The 21,645-nt window shown below is 45.0% G+C and overlaps 1 protein-coding gene across 1 annotated transcript; it reads left to right on the top strand.

Annotated features, from left to right (window-relative positions):
- Window positions 1-1,562: 1,562 nt before the first annotated feature.
- On the top strand, window positions 1,563-18,492 carry alp3 (alkaline phosphatase 3; the record flags this gene model as incomplete). Its single annotated transcript, XM_083914031.1, has 11 exons — window positions 1,563-1,632; window positions 2,690-2,806; window positions 3,052-3,167; window positions 4,398-4,572; window positions 9,178-9,350; window positions 9,441-9,581; window positions 11,233-11,302; window positions 12,210-12,344; window positions 15,492-15,683; window positions 17,615-17,734; window positions 18,176-18,492. The coding sequence occupies 11 exons, from the start codon at window positions 1,563-1,565 to the stop codon at window positions 18,490-18,492; spliced, it is 1,626 nt and encodes a 541-aa protein (XP_083770157.1).
- Between the last annotated feature and the right edge of the window lie 3,153 nt (window positions 18,493-21,645).

The following is a 21,645-nucleotide window of genomic DNA, read 5'->3' as shown; positions in this document are numbered from 1 at the left end:
AACGCGACCCGACCCCGGATAAGAGGCTGAAGATGAGATGAGATGAGATGAATTAAAAGTATAAAATAACACATCACATCCCAATACAATAAGTCAAGTCAAGTCAAATTAATTTATAAAGCACATTTCATACAACAAGCGTGAACTCAATGTGCTTCAAGAAATTAAAACAAAGCATATAGGATAAAATAATTAAACATAAACATTAAACATTAAAACAAGACATTATACAATCATACAAGAATGTATTATTATCATCATTTAAAAAGGAGATAGTAATAATAATGATAATAAAAATTCTTAAAGCAAACAAACAGGACAGAGATAAAACACATTCTTTAAACATAATTAAACAGTTAGAGCTGGTTAATGTGGCCCGGGAAAGGGAAGTTTGGGGTCCCCTGCTAAAGCTGCTGCCCCCACGACCCGACCCCGGATAAGAGGATGAAGATGAGATGAGATGAGATGAATTAAAAGTATAAAACGACACATCACATCCCAATAAAATAAGTCATTTTACAAAACTTAATCCGCCAAAACCTTTGGAGTAAATGCATTTCATTGAATGTTCACTGTTGGTAGTTCTCATTAACAGTGGTGAGAAAAAATACATCATCTCGAGCTCATTCATGGTTTTTCAACCTATTGTGCATATTTACAAATTACCATCATCATCAGTGTCTCTTCCGCAGTTGCAAGGCTAATCAGTGAACTCCCTGGGAACATTAGGGGATCAAATGAGCTCTGATAAATGTCCCATTGTCAGTGTGACGCATGGTACCTGTTGAGTAACAAGCAAAACACCCTCACGTTGCCTCTTAGTGCATCTCAGTTAGTGATGGAGAAATTTTGGACAAGCAATCAAACCAAACATGAGTGCTGATACAAATATTCTTCTCCTGCTAATGTATTCATTGGAAAATAGATGATGCGCAGTGTTTGTGCGACTCGGCTCAGTCCCAGCGGACTCTGTCTTTCTCCGTTACATAATGACGTCCCCAGCTGCATTATCTGCCAGATAAAGTGCATTTATGATTAGAAACCACACACAAACACACACACACAAACACAATCACACACACACACGCACACACACACACACACACGCACGCACACACACACACACGGTCTTCACGTGGCTGTTTGGTACATTCACAATCGTTCCTTTGATCTTTAGCCCAGCATCATAAATAAATTCTTATCATTAAACTCCAGCATTAAAGCTTTAACTGCCGTCAATAATGAATTCCCTTAGATTGAAACTGTTTGTCAAACACTGTTTACACATCTACAGAACCTCAACTCTCCATTTACCATTTACTGTTTTAGTCATTTAGCTATTTGTGCAACTTTTTTTAGACCTTTTTTTGGCTCTAACCAAACCACGACAGCGTTTTCAGTCAAAGGTCATACATTTTCCAACGGCCTGAGCGTCTTTATGCATTTATGACGTGTTGTTAAAGATGATCGGCAGCTGATGTGAGTGGAGACGAGCATTTCCTCAGTCCTGGAGGCGATCTTTGGGAAGGTTAGAGGAGCGCTTCTCCAGCCTGAACGTGGACATGGAGTGGACCAAAGTGACCGTCTTGGCTCTTTTACTGCTGGTGGCGTTTGGATCGTCTCGTGCCAAAGGTGAGAATAATGTATCCTTTTGTTTCTCTTCAAATGTTTATCCTTTATTATTCAGCTTCTTCTTCAACAGGACTTCTTCTGCGAGTTTCAGGAAACTTTGGTCAAACTCAATTCATGTGGCACCTTTCTTTTATATCTTTCACTCCCAACTTTGAGCCTGTCCGACTCCCCGACATCTCCAGTGACAGTTCAGCTGCTCTCATCTCTTATCTACATATCGGTTGACTCTTTCAACTGATATGTCCACGGTGCTGATGTATGATTCTCATTCCTTTTACCCTGGAGTTACCACGTACTGTTCAATCACCACCCAATCAGGCCTCACTTACTCCTCTCACTTTGTTCCTTCCTCATTTCCCTTTCCCTTTATCTAACAAGGGTTCCCTCAGCTTAAACCTTTCCTTTCATCATTTACACTCATTTAGTCTTTTTGTGCGCTTTCCAAAGCTTCCTAACGTCAACATCAGCACGCTTAGTACATGTTGAGTTGTGCAACTGGCTGCTGTCAGCATTCACTGCTTGTTAGTGGGGTGCTGTATCAAACAACAGCACGGAGAGGTGCGCTGTAGATAAGAGAGCATGTGAGGCAGCTCTGACAGCTACAAACAAACATGCTAATACACACACATCAGACTCCCAAAGGGCCCGAACAAAGAGCAGTCAACTTTTATTTCTGCTCACGTTGATCTCTGCAGAATGCACACAACTTCATTTAAGTTTGTGCAGAGAAAAGTTGCATATATAGTGAAAAATGTCATCAAAAAGACCATGCACTTGTAGCATCTGTAGCTTTTGTTCCAGGAAACCCCCTGGACAAAAAAAAGGAAACCCTTTGACAAGTTGCATCACCTCATTTGGGACCGTGTTCTCTACAGCTACGCAAAAAAATGTGTTTCAGTCACGGTTTGAATTGTTAATCCGGGAAAAGTGTCAAAATATACAGTTGAAGATGGGCTCAGTGTAGCGTCCCCTGATGACATCTCATTAAACCACTGTCATTAACACCATTTACACTCATATTTCCGCACCAGTCTGAAATCTGTGTGTTCACAAATAGTTGCGGAGGAGAACCCGGAGTTCTGGAGATCACAGGCCCAAAAGACTTTGCAGTCGGCGTTGGACAGGAAGCTCAACACCAATGTGGCCAAGAACGTCCTGTTTTTCCTTGGAGATGGTAGGTTACACAACACGCTGATAACAGACAGTCTTGACTGGCTGGCAATTAAAGAAAGGCAGAATCAGGACTCCAATCTTTACCAAATTGTTTTATTAATACATCATTTGGTGCCTGTTCCTCGCTGTTTCCTGTTTGTTTCACCAATGTGCAGCGCAAATAAACTAATATTGTGTGTGTGTGTGTGTGTGTGTGTGTGTGTGTGTTTGTGTTTGTGTGTGCGTGTGTGCGTGTGTGCGTGTCAGGTATGGGAATCACAACCTACACAGCGGCTCGTATCCTCAAGGGACAGCTGGAGAACCAGACAGGAGAGGAGACCGTGATGACCATGGACACCTTCCCTAACGTGGGACTAGCTAAGGTATAAGGTACACACACACACACACACACACACACACACACACATACACACACACACACACACACACACACACACACACACAAAGGCCCAGTTCATTCATATCTATTCATTAATATGAGTGCTTTGCCAACTCACCGATAGATGAAACTTTTGTCATATCATCAGATCAAGTCAGTTTAATGTAAATAGTCCACATTTACACACTTACCTCACTGGGATTTATTTTATCTGTACAGTATGACACCAGCCATCCAAAGAGCCTCAACTGAATATGAATGAATGAGTGAATGTGTGCAGCCCTGTGGACACGGGAGAGGTGTAACTCCATGCAAATCATATTAAATTATGCCTTCTGTACTATTTCAAGTTTAGCTAAGATAACTTTACTGTACTTTGAGCAGAATTGTAGTTAACTCACTGTGTTTGACTTCCAAGGGTAGCAACATGTTGAATTCATGTCGTTGTGACTAATCACACACAGGGGTGTATGCAGTGTGAATGCAAATTCAAATTTAAGATCCCACATGTGCACGCTCACATGCATTTACAATTTCTACTAAAGCAGCATGTCAAATACTTCCAATGTTTTCATGCTGCATGCATTTTATATTTTTGTATACATGTACAAAGTATATATATATAAATACAATTATATACAATTGTAATTCCAGCTACTAACACATTATTTCACTTCACCCTCCAGCCATCATTTTGCACACCCTGCACATGTGCTCTTTTCATGAAAAGAAATAATACCACAACATGTTAATACAACACGAGTTTGACAAATATCAGACTCTAAAAAAACAAGATGCAAATGAAAAGATTCCAATCATACATGAAACAGTCATTTATGTGTGCAAATTGAGAGTGAAGAGTTGTTCAGAGAATGGAAAACAAATGAAAGAAGATATCTAAAAGATCAATTTGCAGTTAATTTTTATGGTTTTGTTTACTTGATGGATCAGAGTGCCATACTTGTTGCTTTATGTTGCACTTAATGCCCCATTTGCTCATTTCTTAATATATTCTATTCTTCTTTTGTGTATCTAATCATTTTCTGCTGCAAGACTAATTTCTCCATATTCAAGACCACATTTAAGATCGTGTGTGTGTGTGTGTGTGTGTGTGTGTGTGTGTGTGTGTGTGTGTGTGTGTGTGTGTGTGTGTGTGTGTGTGTGTGTGTGTGTGTGTGTATGTGTGTGCGTGTGCGTGTGCGTGTGCGTGCAGACCTACAGTGTGGACTTCCAGATCCCGGACAGTGCAGCCACAGCAACAGCGTATCTGTGTGGAGTAAAAACCAACCTGAACACCATCGGCGTTAGTGCAGCGGCTCGCAACGGAGTCTGCAAGAGTCAGAAGGGCAACGAGGTCACGTCCATCCTGAAGTGGGCCAAAGACGCTGGTAAGACAATACAAAAGTTGTTATCCAAACACTATGTGACAGGATGATAATGATGCTTTAATAAGACCCTTGTTAGGACGGTCTATCGAATACACAGAAGCAAAAGTCAACTCCTTCAAAACAAGGCCCAACAAGAAGAATACAAGCAGGAAATAGGAACGCGGGAAACTACGGACAGTCAGGGAACAGCACAGGGAAGCAGGAACGCGGCAAACTACGGATGGTCAGGGAACAGGACAGGGAAGCAGGAACGCGGGAAACGACGGACGGTCAGGGAACAGGACAGGGAAACAGGAACGCGGGAAACGACGGACGGTCAGGGAACAGGACAGGGAAACAGGAACGCGGGAAACGACGGACAGTCAGGGAACAGGACAGGGAAACAGGAACGCGGGAAACTGCGGACGGTCAGGGAACAGGACAGGGAGACAGGAACGGGGAAACTACGGACGGTCAGGGAACAGGACAGGGAAACAGGAACGCGGGAAACGACGGACGGTCAGGGAACAGGACAGGGAAACAGGAACGCGGGAAACGACGGACGGTCAGGGAACAGGACAGGGAAACAGGAACGCGGGAAACTACGGACAGTCAGGGAACAGGACAGGGAAAAAGGAACGCGGGAAACTACGGACGGTCAGGGAACAGGACAGGGAAACAGGAACGCGGGAAACGACGGACGGTCAGGGAACAGGACAGGGAAACAGGAACGCGGGAAACGACGGACGGTCAGGGAACAGGACAGGGAAACAGGAACAGGGAAACTACGGACGGTCAGGGAACAGGACAGGGAAACAGGAACGCGGGAAACGACGGACGGTCAGGGAACAGGACAGGGAAACAGGAACGTGGGAAACGACGGACGGTCAGGGAACAGGACAGGGAAACAGGAACAGGGAAACGACGGACGGTCAGGGAACAGGACAGGGAGACAGGAACGCGGGAAACTACGGACGGTCAGGGAACAGGACTGGGAAACAGGAACAGGGAAACGACGGACGGTCAGGGAACAGGACAGGGAAACAGGAACGGGGGAAACGACGGATGGTCAGGGAACAGGACAGGGAAACAGGAACGAGGAAACGACGGACGGTCAGGGAACAGGACACGGAAACAGGAACGGGGGAAACGACGGACTGTCAGGGAACAGGACAGAGGAACAGGAACGCGGGAAACTACGGGCGGTCAGGGAACAGGACAGGGGAACAGGAACGCGGGAAACTACGGACGGTCAGGGAACAGGAACGCGAGAAACGACGGACGGTCAGGGAACAGGACAGAGGAACAGGAACGCGGGAAACTACAGACGGTCAGGGAAACAGGAACGCGGGAAACTACGGACGGTCAGGGAAACAGGAACGCGGGAAACTACGGACGGTCAGGGAAACAGGAACGTGGGAAACTACGGATGGTCAGGGAACAGGACAGAGGAACAGGAACGCGGGAAACTACGGACGGTCAGGGAACAGGACAGAGGAACAGGAACGCGGGAAACTACGGACGGTCAGGGAACAGGACAGGGAAACAGGAACGCGGGAAACTACGGACGGTCAGGGAACAGGACAGGGAAACAGGAATGCGGGAAACTACGGACGGTCAGGGAACAGGACAGGGAAACAGGAACGGGGAAACGACGGACGGTCAGGGAACAGGACAGGGAAACAGGAACGGGGGAAACGACGGACGGTCAGGGAACAGGACAGGGAAACAGGAACGGGGGAAACGACGGATGGTCAGGGAACAGGACAGGGAAACAGGAACGGGGGAAACGACGGACGGTCAGGGAACAGGACAGGGAAACAGGAACGAGGAAACGAAGGACGGTCAGGGAACAGGACACGGAAACAGGAACGGGGGAAACTACGGACGGTCAGGGAACAGGATAGGGAAACAGGAACGCGGGAAGCTACGGATGGTCGGGGAACAGGAACGCGGGAAACTACGGACGGTCAGGGAACAGGACAGGGAAACAGGAACGCGGGAAACTACGGATGGTCGGGGAACAGGAACGCGGGAAACTACGGACGGTCAGGGAACAGGACAGGGAAACAGGAACGGGGAAACTACGGACGGTCAGGGAACAGGACAGGGAAACAGGAACGCGGGAAACTACGGACGGTCAGGGAACAGGACAGGGAAACAGGAACGCGGGAAACGACGGAAAGAAAATTAGACAACAAAGATTAACAAATGACAAACAACATGGAGCGCAAAACCTGAACGAACGAGAACCGGGAGCCATCCGGTGAAGAGTTTATAAAGGGAAGGATAACAACGGTCCCGTGCTGCAGGTGGGAAGGAACACGCCTACCCGTACCTGGACAAACAAACACAAAGGGGAGACACATGCAGGGAAAAACAGACAGAGGGAGACAAACTCACACAAAAGGGAGAGAGGAGGGACTGACAGAACCGACTCTTGACAGATTTATAAAACACGGTACTGTTGTAAGCAGAAACAATGTATTTGACAACAACTATAACTCCTCATGCACATTCTATTATTTATCATTTATTGATTGATAACACGAAATAAATAAAATGCGTTCAAAAACAAGCGGCAACCTCTGGGACTGAAGCTAATACAAAACTATTGAGGTCATGATGGTCATTCCTTGCCAATATAACTAGACTCAGAGGAGCACATTAAGCACATGATGCAGCGGGATGGTTTCAAACGCTGCTGTGATTGAAGTAACAAATGGGATTTTGTGAGTCTTTGTCGAGGAGCAGTCACATACCTGACACTCAGCCCTGCCGTTTCGTCGCAACGAAAATCCCCCGGGCCTCAGCAAAACCCCATTTTACAGCTGAGAGCTCCGCAGTGGCCCGTCAGAGCGGTATTACAGGGACCACCAGAGATCTGGGCGCAGCCTGCAGGGAAATATGCTGCACAGGGAAGCACATTGACTCTTATCATGTTCCTGTGTTATCAATTGCCATAAATATCTTATAACACACACACACACACACACACACACACACACACCGAGCGTGCCGTGACCATGACCCCAGCACAGCACTGGAGACTCAGGTGTGTGAATGTGTGTGTGTGTTACAAAGTACGAGGAAGCTAACAGCCACCTGAAAATGGTGTCTTTACTGACCTCCAGTGATTCAACTTTCCAAATTGTTGCAGGGATTTGCGGGTGTGACAACACTGCTGGTTGGGGTCAGAGGTGGAACAAACCTTTGGTGTTACTTGGGTAGCACATGGTTAACCTAACCTCATTTAACCAAGACTACTCGTTGTACTGAACTACTACATGTTCAGCCCCCAACACGACTCCGTAATGGTTAGGAAAAGACTTTGTGTGGAGTTAAAACAAATCCATTTGTCTCATAACCTCCTCTCTACACAGACTGTGTTGCTCTTAATTCTGGAGATCTTACTCTGAGTGTCTGATATTTTGCCTCGGATGGGTTTGCAAAGGGCGCCTTCTGCGGCGGTATCAAACGCAGAGGACTGTGACACAACAGTGGACTCCCTGGGAATGAGAACGGGCTGGTGACGCCTTGTTCAGAAACAACATATCCTCATCCCCACTTCTTGATAACGTCCCAGGAATTTTGTATATACCAAATATATTTCTAATAGGATAAAGTGTTGGAACAGACAGAAAGAGCATCTACTGTACATGTGTGACTCTGTTTAGTACAGAGGAAGGGTCTGATTTTAGATACGCCATCTGGTGCACCTGGACACAGCATCAGTGATGTAACCTAGGATCGTAGGGGGGTTTCGGGTCTTTCAACAATCATACCCCCTCCCCTAGGCGACCCAGCTGTGGTGATCAAGTCCCAGCTTGTGTCCAGGTAGCGCTACTGCCCTACATGCCACGCCTCTCCCCTCCTGATCCACAGCCACCTTGATGCCACTTCTGCAGCATCAGTGGCCAACTTGATGGCCCTTCGCTGGCTGGCCCCAGTGACGCCAAGCATTCTGTAGGCCCTGCAGAGAGATTGGCCCACAAACCCTCGACATCCCACTTCGATCGGTTGACATATTGCTCACCACCCATTGCTCCGGCACTCCTCCGCAAGCTGAGAATACTTCTCCCTCTTCCTTTCATTGGCCTCCTCGATACGGTCCTCCCAAGGCACTGTGAGCTCCAAGAGGATTGCCTGCTTGGAGGTCACTGTAGTGAGCACAATGTCTGGCCTTAATGTTGTTACTGTCTAACTTTAACGCCACTTATATTTGTTTTTGTATGTATTATGGACATTAAGTATATACTATATACAGTATACATATATATTTGAATTAAAATGAGACAATCCCAGTGAAAGCTGGTTCAACCTGGTTCCTTCCAGGCCATTCATCTCATTCATCTCTGGAGTGCATTACAGTCGGCCATTATCTTTTTATACTGCCACCGTAGAGCTTTAAGGGTACTTTAAAGTACAACCTCAACATAATCATAATATACAGTGTCTGCAGGGGCTTGAGAAGGTTTTTGTTTAATGGCTCAGCCGTTTCAAAACATTCAAACCTGATAGTTCTTTCATATATTTGACACAAACATACAGCAGAGTGCATGTTTTATACATAAAGGCTTGAATACATCTACTGCACACTGAGCATGAAACAAATCGGTCTTCTAGGGAAGTCTGTCGGTATCGTAACAACCACGCGGGTGCAACACGCTACCCCGGCAACCAGCTATGCCCACAGCGCCAGCAGGAAATGGTACAGTGACGCCGACATGCCTGAAGCCGCTAAGAGGGACGGCTGCACTGACATCGCCTCCCAGCTCATCAAAAACACTGACATAGATGTAAGGTCGTTCGCAACACAGATCCTTCTCATATCACTGGCTTTTAACACATGTCATGATTCAATGGTGTGCTTGTGTCTGCGTCCCCAGGTGATCATTGGTGGTGGTAGAAAGTACATGACCCCGAGGGGCACCAAGGACCCAGAATACCCCAGGGACTACTTCTCCAGGGGCAAAAGAAAAGACGCACGCAACCTCATCAGCGAGTGGCAGCGCATGAAAATTGGAAAGGTAACACTTCTGTTAAAGCAGCTTTAATTATAGCAAAAATGTTCAGGGGGGGGGGGACTTCCGACAAAAGGGAGGTTGCAAAACTACAAAATAGTGGGATGTGGCATTACCCTTCACAGCAGGTCAAACGTCTTTTAAGGATCTCTCCCTCAAAGACACACTCCGCCCAGAGTATGCCGGGGGGAGTAATGAGTTATACACCTTAGTTGTAAAGGAACGAGCCTTTGTGAATGGGTTATGTTTTACTTCTACTCTTTACCTGAGAATATCTTTGGGCCAGTAATGCACTATTTACCTCGCTACATTTGCTTTTTATACCTTACTACTCTAATTGCGGTGATCTAAATCCGCTTGTATACTTAAATCCTCGGTCCGCCACCCTGAGGAGACCAGTTCGGCTGGGCCATTCACTCTCCTTCTACCGGTTCCCGTAGGCCATGGGTGTCAAACTGATCCAGTAAAGGGACGCTGTGGCTGCAGGTTTTCATTCCAACCAAGCAAGAACACACCTGACTCGACTCATTCAATCACCTGAACTGTCTTCACACAGTTGATTTGTTGGACCAGGTGTGTTTTTCAAGATTCAAGATTCAAGAATCTTTATTTATCCCGAGGGAAATGATTGTGCAACAGTTTCAATACAAAGGTGGGAAAGGATCAGAGTAACAATAAGCATAAAAACATAAAAAACAACATAAAGCTAACGTAAAATAAATCATCATAAATCATCATCGGGCATCTAGTAAGGATGCCCCCCTGGGCGCCTCCCTAGGGAGGTGTTCCAGGCACGTCCAGCTGGGAGGAGGCCTCGGGGAAGACCCGGGACCAGGTGGAGAGATTAGATCTCCACACTGGCCTGGGAACGCCTCAGGATCCCCCAGTTAGAGCTGGTTAATGTGGCCCGGGAAAGGGAAGTTTGGGGTCCCCTGCTAAAGCTGCTGCCCCCGCGACCCGACCCCGGATAAGAGACTGAAGATGAGATGAGAGATGAGTAAAATAAATCAAACAATAACTAAGTGTGACAGAGTGCAACAGACACTGTGGTTAAACGTAGGTTTATACAATATACAACAATACGCAGCGTGCAGTTTAGCAGCAGATTTCAATAAAATTAGTACAAACTAAACAAGTGAGAAGGAGCGATAAGTGATAACAGTGTTAAAAATGTAGCAGCATTTCCTACAGAACTAAGTGACAGTATGGCACAGTGAAGTGTAGCCTGTTTTGATTGGTTGGAATGAAAACCTGCAGCCACACGGCCCTTTACTGGATCACTTTGACACCCATGCCGTAGGCTATCACGCTTTTTAACTCATGTATTCTTTTTTAATGCTGTCCTATCGTGATTAGACAACGTTTCCCAGCATTCAGTAAAGTCACTGCAGCAAATATCACGGGGCATTTAAACAGCAAAACTAAAAACTGTAGTTATAAACTAGGGCAGAGAACTCAGCGAGTGAGGTTCCTAGAGCTTAAATGCTCTACACGTGGATTTTTTAGAAATACACATTAATTCACAAATTCTAAACTAACAAAAAACGAAGACAGCTACGACGAAAAGCGATGAAAAAGCTCATTGTGACTCACAACGAGCACAGAGACCTCGGCTGTCCTCCTCCCACTCAGTGTGTGAATGTCTGTCCTGACCCAGGTAGCCCGCTACGTGTGGAATACAACAGATTTCAATGCTGTTGACCCTGAAACCACAGACTACCTCATGGGTAAGTTTTTATTTCTGTTTTCCTTTGACCTCTTATGCATTCGTCTCCGGCAGAGCAGTACACAAAGGCAAAGCATTCCCATCAGGCCCTTGAAGAATACAACATCACTCGGCCTCTAGCGTCCTTGGTTTACTCTCCGGCGTACTCGTTTCTTTTTGTATTAATAATGTCAGTCTTGAATGCTGTACCTTGAACTACTGTGCCTGACCCACATAATGTTTTCAAGGTGCACAAACAGAGTGTGAAATACACAGAGGCAAGCGAAGGGTCTCCCCCAACCTATCTTTTGTTGATAAGGCCACTCACGCAACAACATAACCACGCAAAAACTGTGCCCTCCATAATCCACCCAGCACCTCTCTCTCTTTGCCCACACACGTGCACACTTGTGTGTCGCTATACAGGCTTAGATATAGACTTTTAGTTAGTTTGTGGGTTCGTTTGTGCTAAACTAAACTGCAGGGTCCAGCTTCTGTATGGTACAGATGCATATCAGTGGTATTGCTCTTCTCATCTGACTCTCTGCAGGAAACATGTAGAATTTTCTTTCTCTTGTGAAGCAACTGCAGCAAAACGCAGTAAACTAAAACGGTATTACCTCTGCGATTCTCAGCCTCCACCTCCTCCGCTATCGATTTTTAAAGGTATTGTGCGGAGGTCTTTGTGGCGTGGAGGAAATGTAGAAATTCAGTCATCGTGCTGTTCCTGGACTGAGTGCTCACTCGATGCTGCAGGATTTTAGCCTCACTCTGCGGTGTATCACTTCCTGTGCGCTCAAAATAGCAGCAGTAGGAGGAGGTAGATGGGATTTACCTTTTCTCCTCCACTGTAGGTGGATAAAACGGTCTTACTGTATTTTTTTAAACACACATACAGAAATGATTTGGTGTGTTCTCCTCTCCCGCAGCTCTGTTTGAACCTGGTGATCTGCGCTTTGAGGCGGAAAGGGACCCGAAAATGGACCCGTCCCTCGTAGAGACTACAGAAAAGGCCATCCGCATCCTCCAGAAAAACCCTAAAGGCTTCTTCCTGCTAGTGGAGGGTGAGGACAACAGCTTCACCCACCACCCCACCCCCCAAACACTCACCCCCCATCACTTAATCTGTCAAAGGTTGGATAATGAAATCCCCAGAGAGGTGACCGTTCTGCTAAGAATAGAGAAAACGCACGTGGCTGGTCACGGTGGATCAATCGAAACACTGATCCTGTTATAATCACAAAGGGGCCCTAAGTGGCAATTAAAAGACTACACTTGTTATGGTTGTGGTTTCCTCACAATACAGTATGTTTACATTTGTTTCAAAGCCTCTTCAGCCCTGATGTTGACCGGAGAGTCTACATGTGACTAGGGTAAAACATTTAACGAGTAGATATCACCATTAAACGTCCCCAGTTTATCACGAACATTAAGACAATTTTGTGTTTAAATATGAGCAATTTGACATTATCTTATCAAATATGAGCTCATTTTCATCCATTTCCAGAGCAGAAATGTGAATATCCGATAAAGCCAGGCTCAAAATTCTTGTTTTATTTTGATGACATATTAGATATCTAGTAAGGATGAACCCTGGGCGTCTCCCTAGGGAGGTGTTCCAGGCACGTCCAGCTGGGAGGAGGCCTCGGGGAAGACCCAGGACCAGGTGGAGAGATTATATCTCCACACTGGCCTGGGAACGCCTCAGGATCCCCCAGTTAGAGCTGGTTAATGTGGCCCGGGAAAGGGAAGTTTGGGGTCCCCTGCTAAAGCTGCTGCCCCCGCGACCCGACCCCGGATAAGAGGCTGAAGATGAGATGAGATGAGATGAGATGTTAGATATCTCCTTTTACCACTCAGTAAATAAGAAAAATACTGTATTTTTTTCGTTATATAAATCAGGCTATGAATGATAAAACCTCCAGAATATAGATAGGAATAAAACTGGAAAGTTTGGTGATTGTGAGTGCTGCTGAAGTGGTGAACAGAGTTCATTTCGCAACACGCTACAGGTGAAAAGGGCTAAAAAGGATGTTAATAAACAGACATCCCCATGAAACAAGTTCTCTCAAATGTTATGTTTAAATATTCAAATGACGCATTAACTCATGAGCTATCTACAGATACAAACATAAAAGGTAGAAAGAACATTTAAAGGTGTAATCTGGATGTTGTCTTGTGTTTTTTCCTGGGGTGTCTCTCCTCTCTTGGTTTGAGCGGTAACGCCTCCAGAATGCATCACGTTGGAGAACATAGTGTACCTGCAGCGGATCTGTTGACTTGACTCGGATTCTGCGTACAGCTCAATGAGTTTGCTGCAGTGTGTGCTAGCAGAGTGCGGTTGCCTGACGTGTTGCTGTTCCACGCGGCTGCCTCCGCCGGCCTCCTCATCCATCACTCCTTTAATCTGAGGCAGCCGCCTGGGGACTCCACGGCACTATTGAGTGTGTGCAATGGCTTTAAAATAACAGGCAAATGTATAAATAGAAGCAGGCATATGGTGCACCCAGTAACTGACATCTCGCTGAGACCACAACTCATTAACCGGAGTCTCTGCTTCACTTTCCAATACAGCTGGTGGAGAGGACAGGAGAGAAGTGCTAAAGTCGAATAAAAATAAAACACATGAGCTTTATTCCTCAACTTTATCTACAATTCTCTGCCGGAGGACCTCACCTATATATGCATGTATAAATGCATTAATTTAAGACTCGGAAATGGTGTGTTCTTAGACCGTTACCGACTGAATGGCTCTTTAAATGTACAGTTCACTACACAAGTCTCAAGTCATCTGAGACAAGTCCAAGAAATTCAAGACATATTCAAGAGTCAGTTTTGGAGTCAAGTCAGTTGAGACATGTTTGAGTCTAACTCTAATTAAATCTCAGGGTATCCGAGACAAGTCAGGGTCATGTCTCAGCTGACAAGTCAACTCTGAAGTCCTTGTAAAGTCTTTGTCATCAGTGGATATGCATCAAATTAAGTCTCAAGTGGTTTGAGACAAGCTGGAGACACGTCCAAGACAAGTCTGAGTCATTCGAGACAAGTCTGCATCAAGTCTCAAGTCCAAGTAAGGCCTCAAGAAATTCAAGACATATTCTTGACAAGTCAGAGTCAGTTTTGGAGTCAAGTCGGTTGAGACAAGTCAACTCTGAAGTCATTGTAAAGTCTTTGTCATCAGTGGATACGCATCAAATTAAGTCTCAAGTTGTTTGAGACAAGCTGAAGACACGTGTCAAATCATTTGAGAAATGTGTGCTTCCAGTGTCAAGACGTCCAAGACAAGTCTGAGTCATTTGAGACGAGTCTTCATCAAGTCTCAAGTCCAAGTAAGGCCTCAAGAAATTCAAGACATATTCTTGACAAGTCAGAGTCAGTTTTGGAGTCAAGTCAGTTGAGACATGTTTGAGTCTAACTCTAATTAAGTCTCAGGTTATCCGAGACAAGTCAGGGTCATGTCTCAGGGAAATTCAAGACAAGACAAGTCAACTCTGAAGTCATTGTAAAGTCTTTGTCATCAATGGATACGCATCAAATTAAGTCTCAAGTTGTTTGAGACAAGCTGGAGACACGTGTCAAATCATTTGAGAAATGTTTGGTTCAAGTGTCGAGACGTCCAAGACAAGTCTGAGTCATTCGAGATGAGTCTGCATCAAGTCTCAAGTCCAAGTCAGCTGCTGTTTTAGTTCAGACATTTCCAATGATAGACTAAAGTCACACAAGACACGCTGGATGGTGAACATATTGGAGCATTTAGCTGCCAGATACTGTATTTCCCTCATGAGCTAAGAGGACAGTGAATATTTCTAAATTCTCTAAATTACTGTTAATCATAACTAACTAATCAAGGCAGTGATGGACCAACAAATCCTGTGATCTGTGATGCAAAACTACTGTTTTTCTCAATGGAGTCTGGTGGCTTTGATGAGAACATAAGAGGGCGTCAGTTCGCCCTGTGTAAACTTAAACAGGGCTGTCTGATGGTAGGGTGAAGCTGTGAAAATATTCAAAATATAGTGTACCTTTTTCATGAGCAGTGTTTTTTTACCCATTACTAAGATTGAAGGACTAACAATCAAACATTTACGATGTATGGCTATGAAAGGCCGTCAGTCGTTCACGGTTTTCACCAAGTGCTAAGCAGTACCTGTAGCCGTTACCTCGCCATCCCTCCTCATTAACCCCTCCCTCTCTCTCTCTCTCTTGGTCAGGTGGGCGTATTGACCAGGCACACCACGCTGGTCGGGCGTACATGGCGCTCCACGAGACGGTTGCTTTCGACCACGCCATCGCCAAGGGCCTTGAACTCACCAAAGAGCATGAAACTCTCACTATTGTGATGGCCGACCACTCCCACCCTGTTACCTTCAATGGATACCCATTTAGAGGGCAGAGCATTCTGGGTAATTTTGAACTGACTTCCTAAAAAAATGTATCTGGTACTTTTACACACATGACAGAGAGTTTTGACGAAGGAGAAATTCTCCTGTTCCTCCATCGTTAACTTCATCCATCCTTTCCCCCTTCCAGGTGTGTTTGTATCCCATGACAATAGACACCTCATGTGACATTTTGTACATGTTGTTGAGTGTGTGTGTGTGTGTGTGTGTGTGGGATGCCTCAGCTTCAGCGGGCCACTGCCACCAGCAGCTTGACATTTTCTCTGCTTTCTCTCCCCTGCAATTACAGCCCCGGTAAACACATATAGCTGGCAGCCTTTCTATTTCAGTCCCTCGCTCTCTCCTCGTCCTTCTTACCCTCTGCCCGTCTCTGACCATCATCACTGACGCCTCTCTCTTACGTTATCCTCTCTAAGTTCAGACCAGTCTTTCTCGCCTGTTAATTTAGCTTTGGAGCATCTCTTTATCGACCTTACTTACTCCTAACCTCCATTTCTTCAAACTCTCTGTCTCAACTCCGACTTCACCTGGAGGCTCAAGATGAACCACATTCATGGATGAACAGAGGGAGTTATCAAGGGTTCAAATCCAATCAAATCAAATCAAATCAATCTTTATTTATATGGCACTTTTCGTACTTTTACAGTAGAAAAAAGTCCATCACAGAAAATAAAAGAGAAACAAAAAAGGAAACAAAAACATGAACAAAGAAACACCATGAACCTCCCACCCCCACAGATATACACGCAGAGATAGACAAAGACATACACACTCACGCACACAAATAGCCACACACACACACACACACACACACACACACACATACACTAGCGGTTGCTGAGGAGACATGGCTGGGCAGCGAGATCTGAGGTGAGGAAGAATCTACCTTTGGGGGCCGCATCATGGTCCTTGGCTGCAGGGGGCGCCGCCACAGGGGAATTACGTTGTATCAACATTGTGTACGTTATTATTGCTGCTGCACAAATCATTAGGCTAAGCCTGGGAGAAAGGGTGTACCTCTTATTACTGTAGCTCTAAAGTTAATTTGTGTCTGTTTCTAAAACGGTAATGTAGTTCTGGGGTTCATTTTAAGATCAAAAGTGAATGCTGTGCCACATGTTGTTTGCTCATTACATTGCTATTGTGACAGGAAATATAGGCTAAGACTTCTGGGACGTCTGTACGCTAAAAGGCTTTAATATGAACAGGGTAATTAAAGAAGCACCCGTGGTGTCACTTCTTTCTGGTTCTCTCCTAAACACTAAATGTTCCACCCCCTTACCGCATGTACTTCGTCCATATCCGTAGTAATCCAAGTTTTTCATTGGTACAAAGTATTTACACTGTGGTTAAAATGTAATATGTTTCTTTCTACATTAATTTTTTCATTTTTGGTGTTTTTTAAAAGTCTAAATGCTGCAAAACAATGATATTTATGCTTGGAAATATATATTTTTTAAAGACTCAGCCCACTAAAACCTCTGCGTCCACCTTTAAAGTCTGTATTGATTTAGCACTTGTTATGTTCTGCTGTTCCCAGCTTTCTACACTCTCTTTCCGGTCATATCCTTATTTTACCCTCCTCCTCCTCCTCCCTCCTTCTCCTCCTCCTCCTCCTCCTCCCAGCAGTGCAGCAGTGATTAATGTGCTTGTGAGACTCTGAGCTCTTCATCAGCGGGGAGACTCGCCAGGCTAATGGCTCATCTGGAGAGAAACACTCAACAAGCTCTAGACCTCCTGCAGCACCCTGGGGATCCAGAGACCCCTCCTCGTGTGTGTGTGTTTGTGTGTGTGTGTGTGTGTGTGTGTGTGTGTGTGTGTGTGTGTGTGTGTGTGTGTGTGTGTTCATGTGTGCACGTGTTTAGCCCTTCGAGACAGAGGGAAAGAACAGAAAAATGAAGATAAATCAAAGGTAATCTTTCTGGATTGCACAGGTAAATCTCCGCTGTGGGCTACAGACGTGTTGCCTTACACCACACTGATGTACGGCAACGGACCCGGACACAAGATCACCAAAAACGGCACGCGCCCAGACATCCGCAACGTCAACACCAGTAAGACACACTCATCGTTTCTTTGTTTTCCTCAAACTTCAAACTACACTTGATCAAATTCCCTGACCACTTACACTCCCTTCTCTCTATCTCGAGATGGTTCAAGGACAGAAAGTCGTAAAGTTGAAACACATGAGGAAACCAAATCCAACACAACTTGAATGACCTTTCCCTTTCCCCCTACTGTGTTCAGACCCACGTCCTGTAATCCAGTGCGACCTTTCCTTATAATATAATCAGCTGTGCTTTCTCTTTCTCTGACATTTTTTGTAATTTAATTAGCTTTTTTTTATTTCTTATAAACCAAGAAAGGAAATGACAGTTCAGTTAAGATAACATGACAACCCAAATCAATAGTGCGACTGTTCCAGGAGGAAGCGAATACTGAAAGTGCATTAGCATGAAATATTCAGACACACTTGTTCTCTCTCCCTTTTCTAGAAACTAAAGACTACGTCCAGCTGGCCGCCGTCCCCTTAAAGTCGGCCACCCACAGCGGGGAGGATGTGGCCGTGCTCGCCCGTGGACCCATGGCCCACCTCTTCCAGGGAGTTCATGAGCAGAACTACATCGCCCACGCCATGGCCTACGCCGCCTGCGTGGGTGCAGACCTGAGGCACTGCCAGGGGCAAACGGGACCGTCTGTGCTACACACCACCATCACCAGCGATAGAAACGCAGCAGGGGCAGCTCTCGGCTCGGCAGCGCTGCTCAGTAGCCTCCTCTCCGCGCTGCTGGTGCTTACTATACTAATGTAAGGACCCATCTTGATCTCACTCCACCTGCAACATCAGGGAGGTCAGAGGTCACAGTCGTAGGGGAGAGAGCTGGGATTCGATCGATGACACTTGAGCAGGGCGGATGTGAACCCGTGAACCAGGTTTATGTTTCCTCTTGTTTTCTTAAGACACAAACAATTAAATGAAAAAAACTAAAGTCTGGAGTTTTCCTCGTCTTACAAAGGCAGAAAAGTTATTTTTTAAGTCTAGATAAAAACACATGCTGATGAAAATGAATGGACTCAGACACCACATTGATAAGAACCTACAGTACTGAATGTACTTTATTAAATCCCTGTGTCAGACCAGTACTCAGAAACGACCATCTACTGTTTTATTTTCATTTTAACAAGATTTGTTTTATCTGCTCCCTTATAAATAAACTTGCCGTGCCTTAATAGAGACTTGGTTTGTCACTTTATCAAGAGAGAGAAAGAGAGAGAGAAAGGGAGAGAGATATGTGTTGATGGCTCCTAAATATTTTAAACCTTGAGTCTGTGGCGCCTGGTGGCTCAGTGGTCAGAGCGGGCGACCCATATAGAGAGGCTTAAGTCCTCAATGCAGCAACCTGGGTTTGATCCCTGCCTGTGGGCCTTTGCTGCACGTCACCCCCTCTCACTCCTGGTCACTGTCAAATAAAGGCATGAAAAGGCCAAAAAAATTATCGTTTGTGTCTCTTTGAGATCATTTTGCGTCTCTTTCTGGTCATTTTGCAACTTCCTTGTAGTCATTTCGGGGTCGTTTTGCATCTCTGCGATTGTTTTGCAGCACTTTGTGAAGAAGAAGAAGAAGAAGAAGAAGAAGAAGAAGAATTCCTTTATTAGTCCCGCGAATGGGGAAATTCAATTTTCACTCTATTATTTTACATGTTACACACACACAGGCCCGAAATACACACACATGCACAAACAGGACCTATATACATGCAACTAATGGAGAGATGTTAGAGGGAGGGGGCTGCCAGTGACCGGCGCCCTGAGCAGTTGGGGGTTTGGTGCCTTGCTCAACAGCACCTCGGCAGTGCCCAGGAGATGAACTGGCACCTCTCCAGCCACCAGTACACACTCCATTCATGGTCCACACAGGGACACGAACCAGCAACCCTCCGGTTCCCAGCCCAGTCACCTATGGGCTGGGACAGGGCTACTACCGTGGTGGTCTTGTTCAGTCCAGGGTGCTTGCATAAACCTCAGGCTTCACTTTCAAAGAGCTCGCCAACATGCATTTCTTATACTTTTTCCAAATACGGCATGTCAGGCCACATTTGTATGATTACATCCCTTTTTTATCCTTTCCTTTTAAAACAACCCAGGATGCTGATAATGTCCCAGCCAATGAGCTTCCAGTTTATAAAAAACTATACATTTTCTAAGCTTTGATGCGAGATGAGAGTAAAAGGGACTCTTCGTTCCTTTGATCTTTTCCAATATCCTCACTGCTAATTGAGGTTAGCGGCGACTGGGTTTGATGACTTTACCACAGCGCTCCGTTAATGACGCAAAAATATTTAAAGATCACCTATTTTTATCCGCGGGTGACAGATTGTAGTAATTATTTTGGACATCTGTTGGGGTTCGGAGTTTATTAAGCCTGATTTTGACTCTCCTTGTACTCATTTAGACTGGCCCGGGGCCATCGTTTTGGTTTCAGATGATGGGCCTGCTCTCATCTCTTTACACTCGTTCAAATGCTCATTTATAGATCACACGCTGGAGGGATGCTCAACAGCTTGAGAGGAGGTGCAGGTAGAAGTGGTACCTCTTTCGTCTGCTATTGAAGTGATATTTATGGGGAGGAAGGAGGAAGTGATCAAGAAGAAGAAGAAGAAGAAGAAGAATTACTTTATTAATCCCACAAGGGGAAATTCAATTTTTCCATCTGTTATTATACATGTGACACACACACCTATATACATGCAATTAATGGAGAGATGTCAGAGCGAGGGGGCTGCCAATGGATCAGCAGTGCCTTGCTCAACAGCCCCTCGGCAGTGCCCAGGAGATGAACTGGCACCTCTCCAGCCACCAGTCCAAACTCCATTCATGGTCCACACAGGGAGTAGAACCGGCGACCCTCCAGTTCCCAGCCGAGTCACCTATGGAACTTGTACTTTCCATTTCCTGCTACTTTATACATCTACCTCTCTACCTTTCAGCAAATATTTTATTTTTTACTTCACTACATGTTTGTAATAACTTTCATTACTTTGCAGATTCAGATTATTTAAACAACATATAACCAACTAATAACTTAAGATCCCCAGCAGCAGTATATAAAGTTACAATATTCAAATAATGGGTGCTTCAATAACCATAATTCAATAATATTCTGAAATGGCCCATTGTGCATGATGAGTACTTTCCCTTTTTGACCTTTAAGTGTATGCTGATGCTGGTACTTTTGCATTTTTACTCTGTTATCTCATTTAGATGCATGATTTTTGACTTGTAACGTGGTATCTCTACACCATGGGTGTCAAACTGATCCGGTAAAGAGTCGCTGTGGCTGCAGGTTTTCATTCCAACCAATCAAAAACACACCTGATCCAACAAATCAACCGTGTGAAGACAGTTCAGGTGATTGAGTAAGTCGAGTCAGGTGTGTTCTTGCTTAGTTGGAATGAAAACCTGCAGCCACACGGCCCTTTACTGGATCACTTTGACACCCATGATCTAAAGAGTACTTCACTCTATGCACTTGTAATTCCCTAAAATATACCTGCTTATACTCCTTCACACCTTTATTCCCCGCTTCGTGCAGATCGACATGTTACATACGCACTTTAAACCCAGTTTTCTAATATGGTGTATTACTTTACAAACACAACTGTATGTTCAAATGAATGAAGGAGCATGTCAAACATATATTTATACCCAAATACATATTTTGACCAATTTTCTGGTATAAACAATGAACCTTATCTTGTTTTATCTCATCTTACCTTGTATATATATAATTTTGATCTATGTCAGAATGATCTATAGGTTATATCCTCACGTTGTAGGCTAATGTGCATGTATTAAGCAGTTAACCAAGAGAAAACATGACATTTTTAATGTATATTTATGGTCTATGTGTGGGTAAAAACATAGCTGTTGTTGTGTTTTTCAGTCGGAGCCTCTTCTTGCTCTC

Source organism: Echiichthys vipera, assembly GCF_963691815.1.
Source record: "Echiichthys vipera genome assembly, chromosome: 5".
Taxonomy (NCBI): domain Eukaryota; kingdom Metazoa; phylum Chordata; class Actinopteri; order Perciformes; family Trachinidae; genus Echiichthys; species Echiichthys vipera.
Note: the sequence above shows the minus strand (reverse complement) of the source record. Positions and strands in the feature narration are given on the sequence as shown.